The sequence below is a fragment of the Mandrillus leucophaeus genome, unplaced genomic scaffold, assembly GCF_000951045.1.
Source record: "Mandrillus leucophaeus isolate KB7577 unplaced genomic scaffold, Mleu.le_1.0 Scaffold527, whole genome shotgun sequence".
NCBI lineage: Eukaryota > Metazoa > Chordata > Mammalia > Primates > Cercopithecidae > Mandrillus > Mandrillus leucophaeus.
Genome location: NW_012105664.1, coordinates 896,417 through 914,961, shown reverse-complemented (window position 1 = coordinate 914,961; position 18,545 = coordinate 896,417). Strand labels below are relative to the sequence as shown.

The window sequence follows — 18,545 nt, the reverse complement described above, 5'->3', positions numbered from 1 at the left end:
TCTGGCCCCTGGGGAGGCGAGGCAGGACAGGCCAGTCCCTGTGACAGAGCAGCAACTGGGGCTCCAAGGGGCCAGGCCAGGGCTGTGTGGGTTCCTGAGTCTCACCTGACAGGTTCTGTGGCTCCTGGCCACCCTTTGTGCCCCCTTGGCCCACCCCTCCTTGCACCCTGGCTGGCTCTGGGGTCCACCCAGGTGCCAGTAGGTTCTGTCTCCTGTGACTGGGGAGCAGAGGGAATCCTGCGCTGCTGGGGAAACTGAGGCCCCAGGTGACACTGCTTAAGCAGGTGGGCCCCAGCTGGTGGCACAGGCTTGCTGTGGGAGCCTCAGGCCTGAGGCTCTGGGCTGCTGGCCCAAGGGCCTGGGGGCGTGGGGACACGTACCTGGCTGCCTCCCTGCAGGTGCAGCACCTGGGGATCCGACGTGGGGATGGCGGCCCACACCTCGCTCCAGGTCTCCCCGCTGTCTGACAGCTGCAGGGGGCCGCAGAGCAGGCTGGGCTGGGGGTCTGCAGCGGGTGTCTTCTGGGGATACAAAGACACAGGTTAGGGGCAGTCTCGTCTGCAGTGGTCACGCCCTGTTCTGAGGAGGCTGGGGCAGGGCCAGGGCCACTGCTTGGGAGGAGCTGGCTGTGGAGACCTGGCCAAGGCCTGCACAGAGACTGGGACCAGCCTCACCCGGCTTCCAAGGGTCACTAGAAGCCTGCAGGACGTAGGCGTGTGTGGTATCAGGCGGGGTTTGCAGGCAGGGCTCTCTAAGGGGAGGGTGTCCATATGCTGGGTCAGGACACATCAAAATCACAGGAAAACCCAACAGCAAGTACCTGAGGGTGGGTCACGGGACAGGGACTTCACGCGTGTCAGTTCTACACACACCGTATACATGCGTGTGCGTGCACACACAGCACACACACACACCACACGTGCCACACACAGGCCCTCCCTCTGTCGTGTCACTGTTGGAGCTACTGTCCACCATTTGGACATGGCTTAGACACCCCCTGCCAGAGCTGGACCCCTCAGACCTGGGCCCCCCTTCGAGGCTAGAGTCCACCTTACAGGACCCTGGAGGCCCGTGCCCCAAGGACCTGGCGCGCTCAGAACACACCTCGGTATTTAAATTGCAGGCATGAGGGAGCTCAGTGGGCAGAGCAAGGTCCTTCACCATCGAGACCATTCAACGCTCAGTCCTAATAGACTTACATCCTTGACTTCTGAGACCGAGGACCTAGGTCAGGGCTCCAACCACAGCTGTAAGTCAGAGCAGCTGGAACCCTGAAAACACACTGACCCCCCGATCACCTGACTGAGCCTCTAGGAGGGAAATCAACACTAGACGCTTCCCAGGAGACCCCAGCGTGCAGCCGTCACTGCGAACCGCAGGCTGTGTCGCGTGCAGAGAAAGGGCGATGCGCTTTTCTGGAAGCTCACGTTTTCTTTTTCAGCTTTCCTGCAACCCCCCAGAATAGACTGTGTTCTTGAGGAAAGAAGGCAGGGAAAGCAGCAGCCACTCTCAGAAAGAGGAGGGGAGGAGGAACAGAGGAAGAGAAGGAGAGCAGTGGGGGGGAGAAGAAGATGGGGAGGAGGAGAGGGAGCAGGAGGAGGAGGGAGAGGAGAAGGAGAAAGACAGGGAGGCAGAGGGAAAGGAAGGAGGGGGAAGAGGAGGAGGAGAAGGGGAGCGGGAGGAGGAGGAGGGGGCGCCTGCCTCCAGGGCCCTGCTCACCCTCTGACAGCTGGAGGTGAGGCAGGCCGAGACAAGGGCAGTGTCTACCCTCAGATGGGCCTCAAGGCCTGGACTTGAGGGCAGCTTCAATCCATGCCCTCCAACCAGGTGACCAGGAGTGACACTTGTTCCCATCTAACTCCTGGATGCAAATGGTTCCCAAACCTTGGCCCTGGCTGGTCCCGAGAAGCCAGTGTGCACACACGGGATCTTCCAAGTGTGTTCCCAGCCTGGGGGCCCCATTGAGACACACCCACATCTGTCCTGGCCCCAGGGACACCCGAAAGCAGAGGCAGCTGGAGCTGCTGGGGCACAGAAGCAGGTGTCTGGAGGCTCTGCCACACTGCCAGGAGGGGAGCAGGAGCTGGGAGCACCCACCTCTGTGCTCTGCTTGGGCTCGGCCGGAGCCTCGGGGCTGGGGATCTCGGGGGCCACTGGCTGTGTCAGGAAGCACTCTCTGCAGACGCGGCTCTGCCGGCTGTTCTCGGCCTTGAACTCGGAGCACTTCCCACAGATGACCTGCCAAACAGAGGGCACCTGTGACCCCAGCACCCTGGGGCAGAGGATTATCCAGGAAGAGGCCAGAGGAGAGGTGGAGTGGGCGGGAGGAGACTTAACAGTGTGGGGAGGCGTAAGGGCTTCTCCTTGACGTGAAGGGGGGAATCCTGTCTGAGGGCAGAGAGCAAGGCTGACCCTGCTGGGCATCTGGTATCCACCCTCCTGTCCTGGAGGGTCCAGAGTCCAGGAGTCTGTGTGCATGGGAGGAAGAGTGGGAAGAGCCGCCAAGCACACGGGAAGACACCCCATCACTGGCCATCAGGGAAATGCAAATAAAATTCACAACCAGAAACCACCTCTCACCCCTCAGCACGGCTATCTTCCAGACCAACAATGACAACAACAGCAACGAAAAGAAAATAGTGTTGGCACGATGTGGAGAGATCGGAATCCTTGCACTATTGGTGGGAAGCAAACTGGCGCAGCCTCTGTGGGAAGCAGTAGGGTGGCTCCTCTGCTTCCCACAGAGTTAAACACAGAGTTACCATACGATGCAACAGTTCCACTCGGGGCATGTACCCAAAAGAACTGAAAGGAGGATCTGAAGGGATGTTTGTACATTCATGTCCATAGCAGCGTTATTCACAATAGCCAAAAGCTGGAAGCAGCCCGTGTCCACTGGCAGATGAATGGATGAAGTCGTCATGGTCTGTTTGTACAGTGGCATGTGACTCAGATGCATAGGTGGAGCATGGGGATGTAGCCAAGGAGTGCTCCTCAGTGACTTTTCCAGAGCTTTTCCTACCCTGGACACTCCTGGCAGGCCCCCTTGTCCCCCCTCCTCTGGCCCCTCCAGCTGCGTCCCGTCGGTGGTCCTGTCTCTCTCTGCCTCGGTCTCCCTCCCTCTGCTGGATCCTTTTCCCAGCACACAGAGGCTCCTGGTGCCTCAGGGCCACCCACACCCACTTCTGCATCTGCTTCTCCTGTTCCATCCTGTCCCGTGTACCGAATATTGCAGAGGACTTGGAGATCCTTGTTCAAACCTTGGGAAATTCTAGTTTGAACCTAAACCTGCGGGCACCGGCTGCTAAGGGACCACGGCACTCAAACACCGAGCTCATATCGAAGGTCTCAGGAGCCACAGCAGCGGGGAAATTGCGCTTTTTAAGTAGATGGAAGGCACCCTGTTCTGGAGTCCTACTTTTACGAGGATTTTATTTATTTTTGGAATTTATCTTTTCTCTATCACTTCTTGTGTGAGGAAGCAGGAATACTGGGCACACCAAGGCAATGAAAGCTAAGCCCCAGCAGGCTGACATGGAGATGCAGTGACGTCAGTGAGGGCACCGAGCCACCTCTGCTGTGCGGGGAAGTCCAGGTTGGCCATGAGGACGCTCACTCCAAAGAAGATTAACAGAGGCTGCAGCTTCTGATCCTGAGTGGTCACAAAGCCTGAGGCCTAGAGCTGAGCAGGGGCCTGGGCACATATTCTGAGGATGGCTCTTAAAGCAACAGATTCCCCTCAGGTCTGATGGGGAAACCAGGTTTAAGTTAAATCCCCCAATTCTGGAGTATAAACTGGGCCCCAAACTGAGAGTTCTTTAAGAGGTACAGATCACATTTCGCACTTACCTGCCCATCCATCCTCTACCATCCATTCATCCATCCATCATCCATCCATCCATCATCCCTTCATCCACCCATCCATCCCTCCACCCACCCATTCATTATCCACTCATCCATCCATCCATCCATCCAACCATTCATCTATCCATCCTCTACCATCTATCCTTCATCCATCCATCCATACTTCTGTATGCCATCCAACTATTTGTCTATTCATCCATCCATCCATCAATTCTCTAGTCATCCATTTATACTTCCTATATATCCACTTCCATTCACACTTCCATATGCCATTTATCTAACTACCCACCTATCCATCCATCCCTCCATCCATCTCCCCATCCATCCATCCATCCATCCATCCATCCATCCACCCACCTATCCATTCACCCACCTCTCCATCCACTCATCCATTCATCCATCCTTCTACCCACCTATCCATCCATCATCCATCCTTCCAAGGACTCATCCACTTATTCCCCTCCCCCTGCTGCCTCCCGCCATGTGGCAAAGGTATGACAAGTAACACCAACTGCTTCAGGCACAAGTTGCTGGCGCCCTTTGGAAAAACACCAAAGAATTCTGTGTTGAGATCCAGTTGCTGACATAGATTCAACTTTAACCTCTTAACCTAAAGATACTTAAATCATCAGTTCCTTCCTCAGGGATACTTTTACATTCAATATTAAGCATTGAATTTTCTCCACTCTCAGGAGAAAGGGCTTTGGAGTGAGGGGAATGGAGATGGTGTGCAGCTCGGGTGCCAGTCGGAGGCACTGCCTCATCACATGGGCCCACCAGGCCTTCAGCACCACTGGAGCGCTGGGGCAAAGCTCCCAGCACAGCCACACCCTTCACCCATCTCCAATACACCTTGCAAGGAATGAGGACTATCATCTCCTTGTTCTCAAGCTCACCCAGCTAGGCGTTCTGTGGTTCCCAATCCAGCACTTTTCCAACCACAAGGAGTGTTTGTTGAACACCAGAGCTGACCAGAGAAAAGTGATCAGATTCTACTTTGGACAGGACAGTTTTGCACTCAAGGGCATCTATATCCATGAGCCAGGATCAGGAAGCTCTTCTGTGCAGGGCTGGTGTGCTGCTGGTGAGGACTCAGCTGCTCTGTCCGAGCAGGGTGGCCTCCTGTCCCTGTCCCCCTCTCCTGGGACTCACCGCCCCGCATAGCTTGCAGTGGTGCCTCCTCTTCGTGATGGAGTTGAAGGTCTCGCCACAGCTCTTACAGCTGTGCTTCTCCTTGTCACGTCTGGTCTTAGAGGAGAGTTTTCTGGGCTCGAGCTACAAGGAGGCAAATAGATGCCATCAGCTTCCGAGTCACGTGTGCACCCTACCCCACACGGCAGTGGAGTGGCAGCTCTCGTGACTGTAAAAGCCACACAGGCTCAAGGCAAAAGTGGAACATGCAGAAGGGAATGAAGTGAAGAGCCAAGTCGGCCCCGTCTCTCTTCCCTCCCTCACCCCCCAAGCGGCTGCCTGTGCCCATTGCACCGAGTAAAGATTGTAAGTGGGTCAAGATCTTCATGTTTGGAACAACCTGGCCAATGACTTTATCTGGTGCATCTGAAAAACTATTGAAAGGAGCCACAGCTGGAGGAACACAGCGCTTACTAGGGTGGGCAGTGGGCAGCACAGCCACGGCCTGCAGCCTTGGGGACGGAGGCACCCCTGCCCGCAACCTGAGCCATGTGGCCACATGCCTGCTCTATGCTGGGCACCGGGGGGCCACACCCTCCAGGCACGCCACATGGATGAATATAGGTGTACACCCACATGCCTGAGTGTGCAGACAAGCATGGCAACATTTTAGGGGGAGGCTGGAGGCAGTGGCTCACACCTGTAATCCCAGCACTTTGGGAGGCTGAGGCGGGCAGATCACTTGAGGTCAGGAGTTTGAGACCAGCCTGGCCAACATGGTGAAACCCCGTCTCTACTAAAAAAAAATACAAAAATATAGCCGGGTGTGGTAGTGGCAGTGGTAGTGCGTGCCTGTAATTCCAGCTACTCGGGAGGCTGAGGCAGGAGAATCGCTTCAACCCAGGAGGCGGAGGTTGCAGTGATGCAGTGAGCCAAGGTCGCACCATTGCTCTCCAGCCTGGGCAACAGAGCGAGACTCAAAAAAAACATCTGGGAGGACATGTGAGGAAGCCATGAAGAGCTGTACCTCCCTCTGTCTCCTGTTGCCTGAACTGCCTATAGAAGAAGGTGGTGTGGAGGCTGCAGCAGGTGTATCCTGGGGCTGCCCAGCCCAGCCTTGGTTTCCCTGTCTGATTATGAACCGTGCAAGGTGGAGAGACCCCAGGCTCCTGCCTCCTGTCAGCCATGAGACCCTGGATGACTCACCTCTCCTTTCTAAGCCTCAGTTTCCTCACCTGTAAAATGGGATGAGTGACTGGTCCCTGGGCCCTAAGCCTCATCACAGTACATAAAACCGCCACTTTGGCAAGTGGCTAATTACCCTTTCTTTTTTTTTTTTTTTTCAACTTGTGAATTTTTTTTTTTTATACTTTTTAAGTTCTAGGGTACATGTGCACAATGTGCAGGTGCAGGTTTGTTACATATGTAGACATGTGCCATGTTGGTGTGCTGCACCCATTAACTCATCATTTACATTAGGTATATCTCCTAATGCTATCCCTCCCCGCTCCCCCCACCCCACAATAGGCCCCGGTGAAGCTAATTACCCTTTCATGTTATAGCCTGCAGCCCTGGAAAGGCCTCATCATTTGATGAAATAACTTCCTGGGCTTTTGAAGCTTGGTCCACACCCAGCATTTCCTCTCTGGGGAGGAGGCGCCTCCCTTGAGATACTTTGTTATGGGCGCAGAAAACACCCTTAAGAAGACTTTAGGAAAAGGCAAAGCTATGTCTCCCGTTCCCCAGGATGTCAGAGCTGGAGCTGCCCCTAGAAATGTTTATCTCAGCCTCTCCAGTCAGGGAAACTGAAGCCCGCAGGTGGTGTTTTTCTTTCTTTTCTTTTTTTTTTTTTCTGTTTAAAAGAAAATTACCTAAAATAAGCTAACCATTAGTATAGCTGCACAGAATAAAAACAGGTCTGGGATAGGCTTTAAAATATTACAGTAAACAGAAGGCCGGGCGCGGTGGCTCACGCCTGTAATCCCAGCACTTTGGGAGGCCGAGACGGGCGGATCACGAGGTCAGGAGATCGAGACCATCCTGGCTCACACGGTGAAACCCCGTCTCTACTAAAAAATACAAAAAACTAGCCGGGCGCGGTGGCGGGCGCCTGTAGTCCCAGCTACTCGGGAGGCTGAGGCAGGAGAATAGCGTGAACCCGGGGGGCAGAACTTGCAGTGAGCTGAGATCCAGCCACTGCACTCCAGCCTGGGCGATAGAGTGAGACTCCGTCTCAAAAAAAAAAAAAAAAAAAAAAAAAATTACAGTAAACAGAAGTGTGTGTGTGTGTGTGTGTGTGTGTGTGTGTGTGTGTGTGTGTGTGGCGGGGCTGGGGGCCGAGGGGCCGTAAGAACAGCACCAGGCTGAGGTGTCTGGAGCTGGGGAGGGACGCTCACTGCAGTTATCCCCACTTGTGTGGGTCCAAAACTGCCATAGGAAAACGCTGAAAAACATACACTTAAAAAAAGTTTAACAGAAACTCTTCAGGTTCAAGGAGAAAGGGCCAGGCGCCGTGGCTTGCGCACGTAATTCCAGCACTTTGGGAGGCGGGAGGGCTGCTTGAGGCCAGAAGTTCGAGACCAATCTGGGCAACATAGTGAGACCCTGTGTCTCAACAAAAATTCAAAAAATTAGCTGCCGTGGTGGCACGTGCCTGCAGTCCCAGATATGTGGGGGGCTTAGGTGGGAGGATCACTTGAGCCCGGGAGGTTGAGGCTACAGTGAGTTGTGATCACACCACAACACTCCAGCCTGGAGGACATGACATCCCAACTCAAAAAATAAAAAAAAAAAAAAAGAAAGAAAGAAAAAGATGAACTGAACTGGTTGGGGGTGAAGAAGCAAGAAAGAGGTGGCTCAGATTGGGCATAAGCATTGGAGGCTGGGATGGGCTGAACTGTGTCCCCCCGGATTCATATGTTGAAAATTTAATTCCCAGTATCTCTGAAAATGTGACTATATTTGGAGACAGGGTGTTTAAAGAGACATTAAGTTAAAATGAGGTCTTCGGTTGGGCCCTGATTCAATCTTACTGGTGTCTTTATAAGAAGAGATGAGGACACAGAGACACAGAGAGAAGACCGTGTGTGGACACAGGGAGGAAACTGACATCTCCAAGCCAAGGAGAGGCCTCAGGAGAAACCAGCCCTGCCCACACCTTGATCTCAGACTTCAGCCTCAGGTAGTATTTTGTTCTGGCAGCCAAAACACGGACACCAGTGCCTCCGGGCACATTCTGGCCGGGCACTTCCAGCTGTGTGGCCTGGTCTGTGGTCCCCCTTCACTGGCCCACCTGCAGGTCCCCCAAGCGCCCAGCTGGTTTGGCACAGGAGCCCAAGGGCAGGGCTGGCTCCTTTGAGGGTGACAGGGACGCTCACTCACTGTGCTGCAGCCCCCAGCACCTCTGATGAATGGGCCTTGTGCCAAAGACACGGGTGAGGCGGCCTCGGCTTCTTCTGCCGTTTTTCTTATGCTCAAGACCCCAGTGGGGGCTCCAAGCACACTAGGCGGGGAATGGGCATCACTGACCTGGTAGTGAAAACCTGTTCTCCAGGTGGGCACCCAGAGAGGCTGGGATTGGTGGAAGGGCGGCCCCGATGTGCACCTCAGCCCAGAACTGCCTGCTCATGAGGACCCCAGAAGGGGGACCCCTGCCACGGCACCCAGGGGCAGCACTGCATAGCAGCTGAGAATAGCACACGGCATGCCCATGGGGCAGGGGGCAGCAGGGGCTGGAGGAGCGAAGAACAGCCATGTAGGAGGACAGGTACCTGCGGGGCTGGGTGCACAGCAAGAGCTTGGCCTCTGAAGACCAGCGGGGACCAGGTCCCAGTGAAGGGACAGATGACAATTCTGGAAGCAGCGAGTGTGGCTTCCAGAATTGGGGCAGTGCCGGGAGTCCCACTGGCTTTCTTTATCTGGCAATTCTTCTCAGCTATGGAGCTGAGCTGAGCACTCGGGGTGGGTCCTGGCCCTGCACCAGCTCCCATGGAGCTGAGGCCCGCAGCCCACCAAGGCCAACCCTCCAGCTCCCGTCATCAAGGTGTGGCAGAATCTGCAGGCATGACCCAGTGGCTGAGGGGCAAGAGGCCCACCTGAGCAGCCAGGGATGGTCTCTCGGCCGTGCACACGCCCCTTTGTGGATGAAGTTACCACGCAGGTTGACCCAAAGAAGGGAGCTCAGGTTTTCGTTGTGGATGTCAGGATATCAGAAAAGCTGGGCCCAAGTCTCTCCAGGAAGATGGAGAACTGTGGCTTCCTCAGTATCTGACCGAGTGACTTCACCCGCAAAGCGCCCAAAACACACCAGCGTTAACCCAGAAAGTGGTCTCCACCAAGGGTCAACAGGGCTGCCCCCTCCAGCAATTTTTCTTGAGCAAATTGAGCTGCACATCCAGGAACGGCGGGGCACAGCTGAGTTACATAGAACTGGAGCCCAGTAAGTGGCCCTGATGAAAACAAGTCAGTGTCATCAGATACTAGAAATGACCCAGCAGGGGACACGGGCTGTGGGGCACAGGCTGTTCCGACAGGAGGGTGGCTGGGCTGAGGCCTGAGGCCATGCCCCTCGTGACAGCCTTGCCCTGGAGCCCCGAGGGTAGACACAGGGTGCGGCCTCGTCCCAGGAGGGGCAGTGCCTGAGAAGGAGCAGTGCCTGAGAAGAGGCCCTGGCACTGCCCTGTCGAGGGTGCCCTCTGATGCCTCGCTGGCACCTTGGAGGGGTTCATGTGTCACCCACGGTGGGTCTGAGACCCTGAGAGACCTTCCGGATTCTGACATTTTGTGTTTCTGTTAAGAGCAACTCGATGCTTGCCCATCAGGGAAGCCTTTGAATTCTGCAAGGCCCCTTGCAAAACTTCCTGGCTTGGGCGTAGCTTCTCTTAGGAAAGGGGCTTACAGGGACTATACCACTGAAGAAATTGGGCTCAGGAAGTAAGTTTAAGTTTGGTATACTGTAGCAAAAATCACTGTTGTGGATAAGAGGATGAACTTGCTTTTGAGTGCTTTGTAAAATGCACACTGAGCTCACCTCCATCACACCACATTCACCCTGTGCAGCTCGACGCCGACACTGAGCTGTCCCAGCTCCCACCACAGTCTCAACTCTGCTGTTTTTGCTCACAGGAAGCCACCAGTGAGGAACACACGGCCAGGTCAGGCCACATCCACTGGGGGTAGGGACGCCGTGGGGCCCTGGGCTGGAGCCGAGGTCTGTTGTTTGGTGGTCTGTCGTGGGCCCAGCCCTGGCTTGGTGTGGGTAAGGGACAGAGACAAGAGACTGGAACTGGAATTGTGGCCCTGAGCACCCGGCTCCCTGGGCTGCTGCAGAACCTGAGGCAGCTGGGCCCTGAGCCAGGGGAAGTACAGGGAGTGGGGCAGGCGGCACTGTCCACCTAGCTGGGCGCACCCATGGAGGCACAGCGGGTCTGCTGGCCACAGCCTGGTCCAGCAGATGCCCGGACACTGACTGAGGCCCCGAGCCCCAGTTGCCTTCTCGCCTGTGATGGAAGCAGGGGACCAATAGGGGCATTGCCTGTGTGGCCAGCAGCGCCTCAAAGCCCTGCTCCAAGGCCATCTCCAAGCCGTGTCTTCCCACAAGTGAAAACATTTTAAACCATGGCCTCGCAGGTTCTTCCAGCTAGAACATTCTCCTGTCCAGGCACCAACCCGGGGTTCGACTCCCCAGGACCACACTCAGACACCCTGTGTGGATCCCCTCAGCCAGGCCCGGGCTCCTGCTGTTTCTACAGCCCACCCAGGTCCTGCCCACCCAGGGCCTCCCGCAGCACGTGGCCTCCACCCACTTCTGCTTCCTTGCCTCCCCAAGACACTGAAGGTGCCTCTCCAGGGCCTGCGGGCTCACACACAGGACAGACGCACTCACAAAGGACAGGTGGCTCTCACTGAGTCTTGATGCCTCTGCGGCGGGACTGTGACCACGGATGCCTCCATAAGCCTGACCCAGGGCCTGGGGCTGGACATGGAGGGTCATCGAGCGGAGGCCAGCCCAGCTCACTCCTTACGTGAGCTGTATGTGTGGGAGGCAGTGCTCTGTGCCAGGACGTCACCATGGAAACTGTCGGGGATGCCTGCCTTGGCTGTGGGATGCCAGGCAGTGGGGCTGATCAGGCAGTGCCTCATACACACGGGTGTGGGCTGTCACGTCCCCACTGTGACCCTGTGATTGCGTGTCCACTGTGGGCAGCTCACGCTTCTGTGGCTGCACTCACACCATGAGGACACATTGCTTTTCGTAACTTTCCTTACTGCTCCAGAAAAGGGACTGAAGAGCTCTGTGAGTCTGGGGCACAGCCAGCCTCTCACTTACTGCTGGCGATACGAAAAGTTGCTGATGGGCGGATTCCCGTCATAGGCCGGGCGTGGTGGCTCTCGCCTGTAATCCCAGCTGAGGTGGGCAGATCATGAGGTCAAGAAATTGAGACCATCCTGGCCAACAAGGTGAAACCCCGTCTCTACTAAAAATATAAAAAATTAGCTGAGTGTGGTGGCGGCGCCTGTAGTCCCAGCTACTCGGGAGGCTGAGGCAGGAGGATTGCTTGGACCTGGGAAGTGGAGGTTGCTGTGAGCCGAGATTGTGCCACTGCACCACTCCAGCCTGGGTGACACAGTGACACTTCGTCTCAAAAAAAAAAAAAAAAGGCTGGGTGCAGTGGCTCACACCTGTAATCCCAGCACTTTGGGAGGTCAAGGAGGGCAGATTACGAGGTCAGGAGATCGAGACCAGCCTGGCTAACACGGTGAAACCCCATCTCTACTGAAAAAAAATATATATATATATACAAAAAATTAGCTGGGCGTGGTGGCAGGCGCCTGTAGTCCCAGCTACTACAGGAGGCTGAGGCAGGGGAATGGTGTGTGAAGCCGGGAGGCAGAGCTTGAAGTGAGCTGAGATCACGCCACTGCACTCCAGCCTGGGCAACAGAGTGAGACGCCGTCTCAAAAAAAAACAAGTTGCTGATGGGCAGACTCCTGTCACTGAGACATTTTTATCAGGGACCCCTGGGGCAGGCTACGGGGCTTCATAGACTTGGACAGAGCAAACAGCAGATGTCAAGTCCCTGGGGCCTGGCAGGGCAAGGGGAGCCCAGGGCATCTCCAGGGAGGGTGGCCAGGAAGCGGGGTGAGGCCAGACAGAAGGAGAGACAAGTGAGAGGAGATTTTCTCCTAGGAGGCCAGGGGACCACTTCCCCGCAGGCTGTCAGACTTCCTCATTTTAGTGTTAATAAGATGTCCCTGCAGGGTGCCTGTCTGCTCTGCAGAGGCCAGGTGGCTGTGCTTTGTGAATCTGGGGGTCTCTCCTCTTGCCTGTTGGGATGTATTTGGAAGTCCCCCCACGCCTGCGCACTCCATTGTGCCTCTGAAGCACTACATCCTTCCCGAGGCCTCCTGAGTTTCTTCATGGTTTCCCAACGCCGGGCCAGCCCAGATCACGACGGGTGGGGCCTGGTAAAGTTCAGGTCATGGGAGGCGGCGGCCAGCGGCCAGCCCACTTGGACAGACGCCTGTCTGGGGTGGGGCTAGGGCAGCCATCTGGGGCCACGTCATTCCTGAGCCTGCACAGCATAGGGGGAGGCGAAGCGCCTGGAGAATCGCCCTCCCGCATCTGGGTGCAGCAGCCACATGGGGTGCTCCAGGGTGATGTTGCTGTCAGCATTGGTGAGTGCCAGGCCTGGGCGCCAATGATGATGGCTCCAGGTACAGATGCTCTTGGCCCTCATCCTCTTTAACTTCCCGGATTAAATGGAGGAGGCAGGCCTCATCCCAGTTCCTACAGCACATCCCCTGGCAGGCGGGTGCGTGGACACAGCCTGCCTGGCCGGAGCAGCACCCTTGTGGGCTGGCTGCCATAAGGCACAAGAGAACACAGACGGGGAGAGGCAGGGAGGCTCAGGCCTCCCTGGCCGCAGCTTGGGGTGAAGGACTAAGCAGTCCTCTGCGTTACTGAGCCTCCTGAGGACCTTGCACTGTCAATACACGCTTTATGGGACGATTCACACATGTTAGGAGCAGAAATGTTCACCTGGAGCTCAGAGGATTCTCACATGTGTGACCACCTCCAACTAGGTAATGGACATCCCCACATTGACAGGCCTCCGCGTGCCTGCCTCACAGAGTCCTCTGCAGTGACCACACAAGTCATCAGAGCCTGGACTCAGACATGGCTTTACCTCCACACACCCAGGCCCCCAGGCACAGTGAGCAGGACAGGCTAGCCCCTCAGTCCTCAGCCTCTAGGAGGCCCCGGTCCGACCCTCTCTCTCCATCTTCCCTACAGGTCATCCTGGTCTGACCCCCTGCTCCGCCTCTCACCCCTGCTGATCGCTGAGCATATGGCACTTACCCCTGCTGCACCTGAACCGCCTTCGGTGGTCACCACAGACTCCAGAGGGCTGGTGCTCGTGATCTGGAAGGGACACAGAGGCCGAGTGAGAGGAGATTCCAGGGCCATGCAGCCCCTGTGCAACGGGGACAGTTCCTGAAGCCCCCACCACCCCCGTGCATTGAGGGCAGGCTCAGGAGCAGGAATTCCCAGGCCTAGGGTTTGCTGTGCCTTTGGGGAAGCTGCTTCCTCCCTGGGCCTGGCCTGAGCTGGAGGCCTCTCCTAGGAGCATCTGCCAGTGTGGTGGGTGGCTGGTGGGTGACGCCTCCCTTTGGCCCACCCTGATCAGGGGCTCTAATTCACACCAAGTCACCCAGTGAGGAGGGTCCCTTTGGGTTCTCTCTCATCCTCCAGCAGGGCTCTTTGTGGAGAGTCTCTGCAGCCCCCACTTTCTCAGCAAAGTGAGGCTCTGGGCTCAGCCTCTGGACAGAAAGGGCTTGGCCAGCTTTAAGGACAGCCAGGCTCAGTGTCTCACATTCCCAGGTCACCTCCACTCAAGGCAGTCCCAGGACTGTTCCTTTCTGGATGATGCAAAGTTCTTACAAAGTGAATGCAGAAAGCAGAAAAAACCTAGTAGACTTGATACAAATATGAAGTGGATATGGGGGAGGTGGGCTGTGCCAGGCAGACCCACGGAGGTGGTACAGAGGGCACAGCCAGCCTGGAGTTGGGATTCGGGCCTGCGGGGTCTGGGTCAGGCGGCGAGAGTTGGGGCACCCTAACTCTGAGTCATGCCCGGTACCCCCGTGAAGGCTGGAGCAGAGGGCCTGGCGTAGGGCTCAGGGCACCGTCTCTCCTGGGTGCCTCCCCGGATGTGTCCTTGCTACAGTTCCAACCCCTATGCCTTGTCCAGGGTCAGTGGCTCCAGGGCCTTCCTTGCAGTGGGCAGACATCAGCCTCCTCACCCAATCCTCTCTCCCTGACTCCAGGGAAGCCCTGCGGGGAGAAATGGCCGAGGCTTGGTCCTGGGGCTGCAGCCCTGACTCCCTGGCCAGGCTTCCCGGCAAGGACCCTGTAGCCCTGCCTCTTTCCCAGCCTAAGTCTCCACATGAAATCCCCCTGGGCCCTTGGGGCAGCTCCACATGAGGATGGGGAGTGAGATGCTCCTACTGCTTCCCCCAAGGGGCTCTGAGCCACCATCTCCCAGGGCACGGGGGCACTGGGGGGAAAATACAGTCACAGAAAGGTGTCTGCAGTCATGGGCCGTCCTGGGCCAGAGTGGTATGTGGGCAGTGCACCACAGCCCTGTGACGCCGGGTCCACAACCCATGTCACCGAGCTTCTCTGAGACTCAGTTTTCACGGGGATGACGTAACATTCCTTGGTGCATAGGATGCTGTGCAGAAGGCACCAGACAACCAAACAGGTCACGTGGGAGCACTTCCTCCACGGCCACATCCTGCTTTCCCGCCCACCTGGGCGCTGACCACGGGCCTGGGGCCCAGCAGGCTGCAGCGGGCACTTAGTGGAGGGTGGGTAGGGGTGAAATTAAGTTCAATCTAAAGCTGCCATGGAAAGGTGGCCGACGCTTCAAACCATGTCAAACACGGCAAACGCGGAGCTGTAACCAACCCAGCTGCTTCGGGGCTTCACTTTCCCTTTTCTGTCCATACATCCTCTCCGACCACACAGCAGCAGAGGAGGCTCTCTGGACCTATTCTGGTCTCAAGGGTTGTAGGGGGCGGTGCTGTCCCATCCACGAATAGTTGTTTGCTCAATTAAATTGTTACATTTAATTTGTCTGAAGTTTTTCTTTTAACGCAAGAGAGCGCCCGCTGTCCTGGTCCCTGGTACAGCAGGAGGAAAGCCTGGAGGTCGGGCTGTCCACCCAGACGCCAGTGCCTTCTGCTCTCCGCAGGCAGCCTGTCTCCTGGAGGCCCCTCTGCGCCCTGGGCCACTGACTCACAGGCATGTCTGGAGAGAGGCTGGAGTCCTCATCCTGGCTGAAGGCGCCACCGAAAGCCTTGAAGGTCTCACTGTTCTGCTTGTGCTTCTCGATGGTGGCCTGGATGATCTGGACACAGCAACACAACAGGGAGGACCATCAAGGGGTGTGGGAGGACGCTACCCGCAGGAAGGACGTTCCCTGGCGTTCCCGGAACAATGCCCAGGCCACTGGCCATCTCCTTTCCCTGCTACCAATGATGTGGTCTCCCCTTCGAGCTGTCCAGATTGAGGAGATCCACCCTGAGCGGGGAACCTGGCCTGTGACTCCACCAGGCCTGTTCATGTTTATTTGGGGGCCCTCAAACAAATGAATGGGTTGAAAGGCCTGTGACATCTGAAGGTGCTTATGAAGGCACAGTGTGGTCACTGCATCCCTGCAGGGTGCAGCACAGGGCCAGCAGTCCCGGAGGCCAGGGCCCCCACCCTCTGTCCCAACATAAATGGCCTTACTGCTCAATCACTTGGTCGTTTGGTTACTTTACAAGTTTAGAAGCTTCACCTGAATCCATTCTTTCTTCTCTTCCTCTGTCCTAAAAAACCAAAACAGTCTTGTATTAATCCAGTCTTGGATACTGACTCTAAATGACCAGCCCTCTCTCAGCCCTGCAGCACACCCGAGCCACGCACTGGCTTGTCAACGCAGCTCAAGGATGGGAAGATTGTCCCCAAGGGCCTCAAAACACTTGTGGCCTGGTGGGGCCAGGTGAGCCACGTGGAGTCCTCTGCAGTGGCTGTAATTCAATGCTTCCTTGGACCATAATGGGTCATTATGAAGATCCCACTGTTGGTGGGCTGTGGGAGAACAGAATTCCCATATATGGCTAGTCAGAGCACAGCCTGACATCACCTTAAAGGGTAGTGTGACAACAGCCACCAAAATTTCAAACAGATGCACTACCCTGTGACCAGCAATTCTACGTCAGCAATCTCTCTGATGGCTACAACTACACATATGCAGAAACACCTAAAAAGAAGGACACTGCTTGCGGCACCATTTGTGATGGCCAGGTTCAGGAGGAGCCCAGGTCCTCGTCAGTGGGAACTAGCTAATGATCATTAATGGAAAATTATGTTGCTTTAGGAATGCTGTGCAGATATGGGATGATTCTTGACAAATTAAGTGAAAAAGCAAGATGCAGGACAGGTATAAACAGCCATCTGTGATTTAAAACGTAGATACAGGTGCATGTACATAGAAAATCCTAGAAGGGGCCAGGCGCAGTGGCTAACACCTGTAATCCCAGCACTTTGGGAGCCCAAGTCGGGGGGTGGATCACCTGAGGTCAAGAGTGCGAGACCAGCCTGGCCAACATGGTGAAACCCCGTTGGGGTTTCACTCAAACAAGAAATTAGCCAGGTGTGGTGACGGGCGCCTGTAATCCCAGCTACCCAGGAGGCTGAGGCAGGAGAATCACTTAAACCTGGGAGGCAGAGGTTGCCGTGAACTGAAATTGCGCCACTGCATTCCAGCCTGGGCAACAAGAGCGAAACTCTGTCTCAAAAAAAAAAGAAAGAAAAGAAAATCCTAGAAGAATACTCAAGAGAGGACTAAGAATGTGCTGGGCCTGCTGAACAGGAGGTGGGCAGAGGCTTAATTTTCATCAACTTCCCTTGGTACTGAAAGGGCCCTGATCATCCTATAGATAGTTTTTCCGATAAACATACAAATTGATCCTTCCAGTCTTCAAGCTTGAAAGTTAACATTTGTTTTATCTGAGTTCCTTCCTCAGTAACCTTAAGGCCTCTCAAAAAAACCATCAAGGGACTGAAACTCACCAGGTCACCACATCCAGACAATGAGATGCCCAGACCCTTTATCCATCATGATTGCTTCCTTGCCCCCACTAGTTCCTGTTTTCTTACACATTGTTACATTTCTTCCCTGCTGTATGTGCCCCTAGTTTTAGTTGGTCAGGGAGATGGATTTGAGACTGAGTTCCCATCTCCTTGGCCGATTAAAGCTTCTTCCTCGGCAATAATCATCTCAGTGATGGGCTTTCTGTGCAGCACGCAGCAGGACCTAGACGGCACCCTGGTGTTTGGGTAACAGTACTGTTAAATTTTAAGCCATACATAAATAAAAATATATTGCAGGTTATCCAGTTTAGAAAAAGAAGACATGAGGTCAAAGACATTCACTAGAAACAGCCCGTTCCATACCGCGTCTGCAGCTCCAGGGACCTTTTCCTTCCCGTTATGATGAATGTATGCGCTGTGTTTGGCTTGACGATATCTTGCACCTGAAGGGGCAAGAACAAAGAACAAAGCAAACCCCAGCTGGTCATTTTAGCGGGTCCTTAACTCCAGCCTCACGTTTTCTGACTTAGAAGTGTTTCCCCGAGGAGGTAGCAGAGGTGAGCCTGCAGCCCCACAGTTCTCAGGGAGGGGGGCGCAGAGGCCCAGGTCACCATGGCTGCTGCATGAGCTGGTCCATCGGGAACAGCGGGCCTCCCACCCTGCTCAGACACAGCTGGGACCGCTCATCTTCTGTGCTTGGAACTCTGCTGACCAAATCCATCCCCCGACACCCAGCCTGTCAGGTTTCCTCCCCATGTCACCCCCATCCATCCTCCTCGAAGCCAAGCCATTCCCCACAGGCACCACTGGGCACTGCCCCCCTACAGCAGCCACGTCCCCTTAGGGTGGAAAGGGACCTGATGAGAAGAGCAAGGATGGCCTTAGCCACCCTGTAGAGTCTGCGCCCCTGAGCAGGTGCGCCCTGAGATGAGATGTAAATAGGACAATGCGTGCCCAGAACTAATGAAAATGGGGTCACTTCTTCACAGAACCACAGCCTCAAATTCCATCCTCTTCCCTCAGGATGAGACCACAGAGACCACGGCTGGGCGCGGTAGCTCACACCTATTCCGTGTCTCATTGCAGTGGGAGTTGAGAGGGCTTTGAATGAATGGGTGCTCCAAAAACATTTGCTAAATCAAAATATGTAGTCATTTGCTTAATGCCACCAAAAATCCCTTCTTACCTTGAAATTCTCTGAATTCGGGTTAAGAAATAAAAGACTAACTAGAGAAAATACCTTTTTTTAAGGTTGTTTTATTATTTTTTTTTAAGTTATTTTTGAGACAGGGTCTTGCCCTGTCAGCCAAGCTGGAGTGCAGTGAGTGGCACAATCATGCAGCCTTGACCTCCTGGGCTCAAGCAATCCTCCCACCTCAGCCTCCCAAGTAGCTGGAAATAGAGA

At 55.3% G+C, this 18,545-nt stretch overlaps 1 protein-coding gene across 1 annotated transcript in view; it reads right to left on the bottom strand.

The window, feature by feature from the left end:
• FGD3 (FYVE, RhoGEF and PH domain containing 3) overlaps positions 1-18,545 on the bottom strand; it is a 92,922-nt gene that overhangs the window by 1,173 nt on the left and 73,204 nt on the right. The window contains exons 11-17 of the mRNA XM_011996874.1: positions 17,504-17,583; positions 15,843-15,873; positions 15,303-15,410; positions 13,358-13,420; positions 5,017-5,139; positions 2,098-2,238; positions 381-521 (exon numbers count right to left, since the gene is read on the bottom strand). Of these exons, the coding sequence (XP_011852264.1) occupies positions 381-521; positions 2,098-2,238; positions 5,017-5,139; positions 13,358-13,420; positions 15,303-15,410; positions 15,843-15,873; positions 17,504-17,583 (687 nt within the window). The remainder of the gene's footprint in view (positions 1-380; positions 522-2,097; positions 2,239-5,016; positions 5,140-13,357; positions 13,421-15,302; positions 15,411-15,842; positions 15,874-17,503; positions 17,584-18,545) is intronic.